Consider the following 10738-nt stretch of genomic DNA (forward strand, 5'->3'; position numbering starts at 1 on the left):
GCCGTTCGCATCGTCGAACGTGCCTGTCAAACACTGCCGCCATCATGCTTTTCAGTTTGGCAGGCACGTCCGCTGTTTGGCAGGCACGTCCGCTGTTAGAAAGAGAATAGACAAAAAGGGGCATAGGATTCCATACTTGTAAGTATATACGATGGTTAAAAGTGATGAAAACCAATTTAAACTCAAGATGTTTTATTTAAAATTTAAATTTTGTCAAATAAGTAGGAGCTTTGTAGGCAAGAAATGATCATTAACAATCAATTTATTATCATGCTATTAAACATTTTGGGGAAATTAAGAATCCGAGTTTGATGTTCCTTATTCCCTTTTTGGTTTTTGTTTCCAAACTAGAATAAATCCGGGCCTCCAACAAAAGCAACGCCTCCAAACCATACCAAGCTATGTCATACTTAGCATTTACAATTAGGTCTTAACAAAAAATGATTAACACTCCTAAGTTTAAAAAATATATGTGTATGGGCCTCATGCATTAAAAGTGAGCCTAAGCTCAAACTCAGTTTTTGCGCTGATGAAGTGAGCTTAAGCTCGAGAATTCGTACTGAAAATCGAGTCGGAGCTTAAGCTCACTTTTTATGCATGATGTGCTATATGTAAAGAAGTAAACAACAGGATGTCTTTCTGGGAATAAAAAACTGTAAAGGATTTTATTCGTTCGCAACAATTTTAAAACACTTCAAATAGGTACTCACCCAAAGTTGCGTTCCCCAACTCATCTTGTTGGCGCTTTCTGCTGCTTCCTCCGCCAGTTTTGCGATTAGTTCTCAACCCCAAGCAGTGAATCCACAAAAATGAATTTTAGATCCGAAATTTTGTTGGGTTGCTTTCACAATATTCTTACTCAGCGCTCTATGGAAGAGTACTTTATTAGTCTTAAACGAAAGAGTTTTGCAGGTCTTGCACACAATTTAAAAAAAAAAAGTGTACTCATATATGTATGTATGTATGTACTTCTTACTCCTGGTTTTTTGGTGGGGTAGAACACAACCGCCGACACAAAATGCAGGCGGGTTTAGGAGATATTTCAAATACACTCAGGTTTCTATATTGAAACGAAAAAAGAATGGTTACAAAAGAAATGAAACATTAATTTATGAAATGTACATGGTATAATTCCACCATGTGAAATGTATGCGTGTATAAAGAATGCGAGAAGCAAGCAAGAGTACGACGAGCAGGTAGAACGCAATGCTCGGTGCGTTCAGGTAAGACCGGAAAGAAAATACATATGTATGTATGGATGTATCTAAAGCAAACTGGTAATAAAGCCGAAACTGAAATCCAATTCCACAATTGCTCCTCACACATTCAAGTGTATGACGATAGTGACGCTAGTGGTTGCGATTGAGGAGTTTACGCTGTTTTTTTCCTACTGCAATCGCCCCGACGTCCACTTTGCGGACTACTTCTACTGCTGCAGCTCTTATACAATTGTTTTTTTTTTTATTATTCATGTGCAGCAATAGATTTGGTTGTTGTGGTTGTAATTCATTGCCTTGCACACATAAATCAGGTTCAAATACCAAGGAACTCGTGATGAATATAGTTTCAAAAGTGTAAGAAACGTAATAATGGGAAGTAACCAGATAGGCAGCTGATTAATTAAATAAGTAATATTTATTGGTTGTAAGCAGGTGGGAATAAAAACCAAGTTTAAATTTTTAGCAAGACATTTTTTTCCGAATCAAAATTATGTTTTGTCGACGATTTTCTATTTGTTTTTTAATTTTTCTTTTGCATGCTTTTCCCGATTTTCTTCGCACATTTTACGGCCTTGCTTTTATTTTTGATTTTCCGTCTTTTCGACATGAACTTATTCACTGCAAATTTGACATTTTTCGCGAACAGTTTTCACATAACAAATTTTTCGTAAACTGAAGGCATAAACGATAAATGGGAGATAATCTTATTGAATATTTTTTATGATTTTAAAATTTTCACTTTTGTTTTATAGCACTTCTCTGGTGCTCTTCACATTTATTTACTTTTCGTTTATTTGATTTTTCACTGCAGTTTGTAAGAAAATATGCACAAAAATGTAGCACGTTCCAATTTTTACACAGTTGTGGAACTTGAACAAAATCTAAAGATGCTGCTAGAAATATTTATATCACAAGATTCAGTTCTTTACTTCACAGATTTTCCATTGTCGCGTCTTCTAATAGCGCGAAATATCAATTTTTCCATTAAACAAGAATCCAATCGCGTTTAGAATAATTTGTAACTTATATCGAATGCAGTTGTGACAATTCCCTTTTCGGTACATTTCTTTTTTGTTGTACTTTGTACACCACATTCGCAGGTGTGCAATTGTATTTGTATATGGATGTGTGTGAATCACCGTCTTCTACCACATTTTTTCATCAATTTTTCCACACATAAATTGCTTTTTAAGTCGAATTCGTCAATTTGCAGCCACCGCCCTTGTGAATTATCACTTAGCACTTACAAATTTTCAGCTCTATTTATGATTTAGCACTGTAAATTTTAGATACAATAATTTTATCTATGGAAATTTTTTCCCAATCACACAAAGAGCAACAACAATAACGCGGCGCTGCAAACAATTTGCCGCAGTCAAACCCCGTTTACCTGGAAATTCACTCGAAAACTGACTCGGATTTTGCTATCAGGTTTTCGCTTTTCTTCATAAACGAACAACACTGGTAGACAGCGTTGCCGTTTGCCTACAATTGTGCCCAAAGTAGCAAAGAACGTGGATCTAAAACAAAGAACGTAAATTTACGTTCTTTGATTTCGGTGAGATTGGCTGAATAGAAATTCATACAAGGTGGCACCGATAGAGCAAAAACTAAAATTACAATGACAAATTATGCCCACAATGAAAGCTTGAATTACCACGAATGTACAACAAACACGTAAATTTGACCCCACCTCTTATGAATACGCCTTGCATTGGCAAAGAACGTAAATCTAGATATACATACATAGATATATATATATTGAATAGAGTTACGTTCTTTGTTCTTAAGGCCCGTTTACATAGAACTTTGGCGTTGCGTTGGCGTTGGCGTCGCTTCAACAGCTGACTATGAATACATGAATTCAAATGCAGCCGTCCACATAGCCAAAATTCGACAACGCTCACGCCAACACAAAGCAAAAAGATGGCCAACTCTCAACTTTTCGCGTGCGTCGCTCGTCAGCTGTTGCGAATAAATAAAATTATGTGAAATATTTTTCCTTTTTAATCAAGTGCGGGCAAGAAATATCGTTTTTAATGCAATTATTGATATGAAATATTAATTTATCTGTCGTTAATATGTTAATTTAGTGGCCCAAGGATTCGCCGCCAAGCGTTCATTGTAGCAAGCATTCTTTTAACGTGCGTTCTGTCAAACCAACGCCAACGCCAACGCAACGCCAAAGTTGTATGTAAACGGGCCTTTATACATTTACGTTCTTTGCAAATACGCCATAAACTGTGTCACACGGCAACACTCGATCGATTTGACAGCGGACAGCGTTTTAGCAGAAATGAAAATTTGATAAAGTGCGGTTAGACATGGCAGTGTACATGCAAGTTGAAATTATTTCTAGAAACCGATTTGCGTTTGCAGGTGCAACTTTTGCAATTTTAATCCCGAAAGTATTTTCTGAAATTATGCAAAGTTTACGCTTGATCATAAACTTTCGCATTTTGACAGCTAAATGCACGAAATAGATTATATGTATAGTCATTTATTGTTTTGTTTTAATTTATTAAAGGTTCAACCTTTGAGCAGTATATAAAAGGAAATCTCGGATTTTGGCATTTCGGAGGGTTGTTAATTTTCCTTCACCGGCTTGCGGAATTTCGTTTGTATCCATACCCGATACATTTTAAGCATTCGACCTCTGTTGACTTGCAATCGTCGATCCACAATGCTTTGCTCTTCTACGAAACCAGCTTTACAAAAGAGTTCTCGTACCTCTTCCTGGGTAAAAAAGTAAACCATTGTACCATCACCACGCACGTAGAAGTTATCTTCCAAACATTTTCCGCTCTTGAAACGCAACTGCGCCATATCATAACGCCCGTAGTCACGGAAAAGCACCAAGCCACCTGGTCGCAAGTAACGGAAGCAGTTATCAGCAATAAGTTTCATTTTCGCCGGCTCAATTGCAGATAGTACAAAAATAAGCACAATTATGTCCAATGAGTTTTCAGCAAAAGGAACTTGCCATTCTTCAAGGGTAGCGTCCATGACAAACACTTCGCATCGTTTGGAATCATATTCCTTGCTCGTGCGTAGTATTTCAATAGCGCGTGCAGAAAAATCACAGCCATAAACTTTTAAATTCGGCTCTTGGCTATATTTCAATATAGGTAATATAGTGTTTCCCACACCACAGCCCAATTCGAATATGCTTCTGGGTTCTTCCACGTTATCTGTTTGCGGCGCAGCAAGTTCTGTGAACTCCGTAAATAACCAATGACGGTCTTTGAAGAAACGGTTTTGATGCACTCCATAGAAAGAATCCCAAAACTTATCGGCATCAGTTTGAAATTTTTCCTTATCTTCCGCTTTCATTTTCTCAGTGGAATTTTTGCTTACCGCCGCAAGCGCTGCACGCTCCTGCTCGTCGTCCCATTCCACATTGTCCCTGTGGATGGTTAAGAATAAGCGAATAATATGATTAGTAGTACGATAATTAAAAAGCTATACCAAGCATTAAATTCATATACATCACGTGGATTGTTTAAGAATCTACCACCAGCAGCTGGTTTCTTCCGATAGCGCGTGTGCTCCCACTCTGAGCACTGACGGTATTTCAAAGTAAAATTGTATGTAAACTTCAGATATTTACCAAGCATTGTGCTTAAAGACATCATTGTCATCAGTCAGGAAGCGATTTCCAAATTTTGGACGCTTATCTTCATCAGTGTCAGTCAGCTCCGCAGGACTTTCCTCATTTCCCAATGCACTCATGTCAAATAAATAAATAGACGTATTTTCCTCATGTTTACATATATGCGTTGACAGCTGCTGCTTCTTCTGATCAGAGAACGTAAACGTTCTCTGCTGACAGCTGCTGGAAGGAAGCAAACGCTGAATAACGGGTGATTTTTTTGAGGTTAGGATTTTCATGCATTAGTATTTGACAGATCACGTGGGATTTCAGACATGGTGTCAAAGAGAAAGATGCTCAGTATGCTTTGAAACTCAGTATATCCAGTAAACAAACTTAGCTATTTTTTTTTCGCCAAGTTTGGTCCCCATAAAGGACTAGTGTTGCAAGCAACGCTTTTTCGGCAATTAGGGTGTTGTGCAGCTATTTAATGTGGTGAAAATTATTTAAGCACTGGGGAGATTTATTCACATGGAATTGGAGATTGGGCTAATAGATTTATTTTAAATAAATTGTGAATCTGCGAAAATATCTTTTCAGCAGATGTATACACTTTTTAACCTTTTTCCCGAAAATGTACATACAGGCTCGAAAATATGCGAGTAACATTAGGTTTGTATAGTAACAGTAACATTGCAGCGAGAGCGTAAAAGCAAAATAGAGCGTTAAATTGAGAAGAAGAGAAAACTAGCAGAAGAACTTATTGAACACAAAACTAGCAATAACTTGCAAGTGAACAGTTGTTGCACTGCTTTGACAATCTGCTGTAAACATTTTACTATTTATAAATCAGTTTTAAACTCTTTGCTTTACACACAAGCACTAACACTGTCCAGTACATCATTAATATTTTTGTTTCCACTCACTTTACTTTTGTTTGTGCCAAGGCGAATCAATATAAGGTGATTGCAGGAGTACAAAAACAAAAATTTACGTGTATTTTGTTTTTGCTTTGGCGGCATAAACTGTCAAAACCTGTAAGTGTGAGTAGAAATTCAAACAAAATTTTTCAATTTGATATCAGACGCCGTGCGGAGAAACACATACACAAAATCAATTGAGCTAGTAACACCACTTTTTATATATTCTTTTGACATTTATTCTTCTTCTTCTTCTGCTAGCTAATTTCTGCTAGTAAAAATTTCACTAGCAAGAATTTGCAGCTCTCTCGTGTTGTTACGCTCTCGATTCAGTGCTCTCTTGCAAATTTTTGGGTTATCATACACTTTTCCAGTAAAAGTTTGCAGGTTCCAGTACAAATTAGTACTGACTATTGGTAACTATACAAAGCTATTCAAATATCGTCCCCTCGATGGAAAATTGCCGGAAGCGTCATTTTGACAATTTGTGGTTTTTGGATATCTTCTTTAGTTTCCGACTAATTGACTAAAATTTTTTCGGTTATTTGGTACAAATTGCGTTGCTGTCGTACTAAACTAATCAAGATCTTTCAAATAGAGTTATCTGTTCTTCTTTAGTTTCCGACATATTCAGCTTTATCATGAGTTTCATTTTCTAGAACCGGGTCACTTTTCGTTTGCGTGTGTTCACTACAGGTGGATGAAAAAATTGTTGGCGAAATTTTGTTCGGGCGAAACTCACGATTAGGCTGATTAGTAAAAAGTATGGTTAATTTATAAAAATTGTTATCACATTTTGGTGTATATCACTAAAACTGACTGCAAATTTTTTGACAAATGTCGTATACGACAAAATTTTATTAAACTCATAAATGGTTGACACTAAACTAAAAAAATAAGATAATTTAAGAATTTCATGAACTAGTACATAGCATTCTCCGACACTTTGGAGAAAATCTGTAGTCGTGTTTCTGAGAAATTGCATTCCAAACTTCAATCGTGAGTTACCGAAAGTAACTTGTGACAATCTTTTATCCAGGGATCTACATAAATTATAATTGTCATTATTTTCGCAGTTGGAGTATATGCCAGACGAGTAACAGGTATATACATACAAGGGTACCTAAATTAGCGCGTTGAACTTGTATATTTATCTCTCTCCAACGCATTAATTCTATATACGTAGGTACCAACGCCTGACAAAGTTATGTCTAAATTTAATAATGGCTCTATGACAAAATATTGATGGAATGTATTCGTAGATTTTTATTTACTTCATTTCATACATTAGCATTGATGTTTTGTTTTTCATACATTAGTATTGATGTTTTTTACTAAATACCAGGAATAAATATTTAATAAAAAACTATTTCATTTAAGCTTAACCAACTTTTAGTTGCTCGGAGCTAATTTTGGAACGCTTCACGAAACATTTTCATAGACAGTAAGTGCAACCCTGGGTGCTTCATTAACGAGCTGAAAAACCAAACAAATAAAAAAATTCCATCTGAACCAATATTCCCAAAAATTATAAAGCAAAACAAAAACCATTTTTTCCAATTTATGCACTGTTATTTTTATTATTGCAATACAATTTCGCAGCTCTTCAAACATTTTCCACATTATGCTTTTAGGGCTAGTAGTTTCCGACCCCATTTGCTCGTTTTTTTTTTTCAATTCTGAATTTAGGCTAGGCTTCATGGGAACTTACTGCGGGTGCAAACAGACCACATTTTGTAAACTGAATTGTGATATTTAATTTTATTTTATAATGAAAAATGAATTTAATGTGCAATTTTTTAAGTTTACTAGATGTAAGACAACTTTTAATTTTCTTTATATATTGCATGTTTTAGTTTTAATTCTGTTTAAGTTAAGTTGTAAAGGTGAAAATAGGCCTCCTGGGCAACCGAGCACATTAAACAAAAAATCGGTAACGCGCGTAAAAGCATACCTCACAAGTGGTGTGGAAAATGCAAGAACAAATATAAATGGAATAATTTTCGAAATTATGAAATGGTTATTGGTATTTTCAATCTCAAAGGGGGTGATTAATTTGAACGTTATTTAAGCTGCCTTTACACGGTCGATTTTTGTCGTTTAACCAAAATCTACCCGTGTAAATTGCAATTCAACCGTAAAATATAAGCGTTTTGGCTAGTCGATATCTTAAGTAAATTTTCCAGTCGACAGAAATCGACCCGTGAAAAGACAACTTCAGGAATTTTTTAATTTTCTTTTTTTTTTTTGCTTGGGCGTCTTTTGAAGATGTGCCAAATTATATTGTCTACTTAAATACAAAACAACAATTTCTTTAAGCCATCTTGTGCAGCAATTTGTTGATCTTATCCTCACGGCTACCGAAATCACCAACCTCAACGTAGTGATTAGCCTTCTTGCGCCAGCCTCGGGTTGATGTGTTGAGCTTGAATAGCAACAGGAAGTTGGGGGCTTTCTTGAAGTGAAGTGAATCAACGCACTGAATTTCGTGCGCTTCGCGAAATTTGCGTTCGATCACAAAGCAGAGATTGGGACACGCTTGACCATTCAACGTTTGTACATCAATTCACAAACTGATTTAAGATTTCGATAACCCCATATAGGGGGTTCGGCATACGTAGCATATTAATGGTTGCCTTGCTCAATTTGATGAACACACCGTTTTAATGTGGCGAAGACAGAACTGTAAAACTACGCACTTTTTGTGCAACTTTGTTGATACCGCGGATGCGGATCACAAAAGCCAATTTGGATTTTTCAGGCCCGTCGAATTGGCCGTATTTCTTTGCCACACAGCGCTACTCCATCTCACGGCGTCCATCACAGAGTTTTCTTGTTTGATATTTCTCAGCATGCACCAAGTTTTCACATTTACGGAGTGCAATCACAGCAGTGCGCTTTAGTTTACGTTTGATCAGGGTAGCAATTTGCTGACCTGCTCTTGCAGAACTGCAGCTTCGGCTCGGGGACAGGAGGCAGGTTCCTGGAAGGTTGTCTGCCCTTTGCTTGCGGTTTCTTACCGGCCGTGATGGCAGTCATCTTAACTTGTTACTTAGCACGCTGAAAAGGCGAAAAAAAGTTCGCCAAATGTTTGGAGCACATCGTAAATGAGCCACTCGATTTATAACATTTCTATAAACAATTTAATTAAATACTTTTTATACATAGATATGCTGCAACCATGCACTTACTTTCCCAAATTCCATCCTGCTTATCGGCATAATTTTCCAAATATGCCTGCTACTTCATTACTAATTACTCAATTTTCCAACTGCGCCTTCTTCGTTGGCTCGACATATCCTAAAAAGACAAATTTACATTAAACAATAGAAATCGCAAAAATTAGCAAATAAAATACTCGCTTTGTTTTGTTTTGTTGTCAAATTTCTGAGAAATGTGAATTCACCACGATGCGATACAGAAAGAACAAGGACCACGGATGTAATTTTAAGTAAACCTATTATTCAGTGGCAAGGCGCAGAGCGTTCGGGGCAGCAATATTAATTTGAATCAAATATAACATTAAACGGTGGTTCTAATACATTTTTTGATATTATTAACCAGAGTACATACATTATATGGTATTTCTTTCAAAATTAATGTACTATATGAACTTTTTTTTCAAATATTTCTTAAGTTTCTTTCATGAGTGCTGAAAAGCAACCATGCGTGTAAGAAATTGTGTGCTACCTAAAATTTCACCTCTGGAAACTTTATCCCCATAAAGGACTTCACCACAGTTTTTTTACTGGATATACTGAGCTTTGAAATTTCATCATGAATAGACTTACTAACGAGCAACGCTTGCAAATCATTGAATTTTATTACCAAAATCAGTGTTCGGTTCGAAATGTGTTTCGCGCTTTACGTCCGATTTATGGTCTACATAATCGACCAAGTGAGCAAACAATTAATGCGATTGTGACCAAGTTTCGCACTCAGTTTACTTTATTGGACATTAAACCAACCACACGAATGCGTACAGTGCGTACAGAAGAGAATATTGCGTCTGTTTCTGAGAGTGTTGCTGAAGACCGTGAAATGTCGATTCGTCGCCGTTCGCAGCAATTGGGTTTGTGTTATCTTGGTGTAAAACCGTATAAAATACAGCTCGTGCAAGAACTGAAGCCGAACGATCTGCCACAACGTCGAATTTTCAGTGAATGGGCCCTAGAAAAGTTGGCAGAAAATCCGCTTTTTTATCGACAAATTTTGTTCAGCGATGAGGCTCATTTCTGGTTGAATGGCTTCGTAAATAAGCAAAATTGCCGCATTTGGAGTGAAGAGCAACCAGAAGCCGTTCAAGAACTGCCCATGCATCCCGAAAAATGCACTGTTTGGTGTGGTTTGTACGCTGGTGGAATCATTGGACCGTATTTTTTCAAAGATGCTGTTGGACGCAACGTTACGGTGAATGGCGATCGCTATCGTTCGATGCTAACAAACTTTTTGTTGCCAAAAATGGAAGAACTGAACTTGGTTGACATGTGGTTTCAACAAGATGGCGCTACATGCCACACAGCTCGCGATTCTATGGCCATTTTGAGGGAAAACTTCGGAGAACAATTCATCTCAAGAAATGGACCGGTAAGTTGGCCACCAAGATCATGCGATTTGACGCCTTTAGACTATTTTTTGTGGGGCTACGTCAAGTCTAAAGTCTACAGAAATAAGCCAGCAACTATTCCAGCTTTGGAAGACAACATTTCCGAAGAAATTCGGGCTATTCCGGCCGAAATGCTCGAAAAAGTTGCCCAAAATTGGACTTTCCGAATGGACCACCTAAGACGCAGCCGCGGTCAACATTTAAATGAAATTATCTTCAAAAAGTAAATGTCATGGACCAATCTAACGTTTCAAATAAAGAACCGATGAGATTTTGCAAATTTTATGCGTTTTTTTTTAAAAAAAAAGTTATCAAGCTCTTAAAAAATCACCCGTTAGAAACGGAAATAGTTCCGTAATTTACATGTATTATTTAAGCTTCAAAGTGTTAATTGAATTAA

The 10738-nt window shown here is 36.8% G+C and overlaps 1 protein-coding gene across 3 annotated transcripts; it reads right to left on the reverse strand.

The window, feature by feature from the left end:
• Positions 1 to 3700: 3700 nt before the first annotated feature.
• LOC118747463 (methyltransferase-like protein) lies at positions 3701 to 4967 on the reverse strand. Of its 3 annotated transcripts, none has more exons than XM_036481513.1 (2): positions 4831 to 4967; positions 3701 to 4626 (listed from the first exon to the last, which is right to left on the reverse strand). In XM_036481513.1, the coding sequence occupies exons 1-2, from the start codon at positions 4950 to 4952 to the stop codon at positions 3807 to 3809; spliced, it is 942 nt and encodes a 313-aa protein (XP_036337406.1). In that variant the 5' UTR covers positions 4953 to 4967; the 3' UTR covers positions 3701 to 3806. The 3 variants fall into 3 exon arrangements, with proteins under 3 accessions (XP_036337406.1, XP_036337405.1, XP_036337407.1); XM_036481512.1 differs by having other exon boundaries at positions 4689 to 4852; XM_036481514.1 differs by lacking the exon at positions 4831 to 4967 and adding an exon at positions 4709 to 4798.
• Positions 4968 to 10738: the final 5771 nt, after the last annotated feature.

This window comes from Rhagoletis pomonella, unplaced genomic scaffold (assembly GCF_013731165.1).
Source record: "Rhagoletis pomonella isolate Grant_MI unplaced genomic scaffold, Rhpom_1.0 Rhpom_scaffold_00012, whole genome shotgun sequence".
Classification (NCBI taxonomy): Eukaryota; Metazoa; Arthropoda; class Insecta; order Diptera; family Tephritidae; genus Rhagoletis; species Rhagoletis pomonella.

Bases quoted from the DNA above. Each gene is read 5' to 3' on its own strand.
- LOC118747463 (XM_036481512.1), bottom strand. From the start codon at position 4,852: ATGTCTTTAAGCACAATGCTTGGTAAATATCTGAAGTTTACATACAAT. The intron at 4,627-4,688 runs GTATAGCTTTTT...AACCATCCACAG, and splicing joins GTATATGAATTTAATGCTTG to GGACAATGTGGAATGGGACG.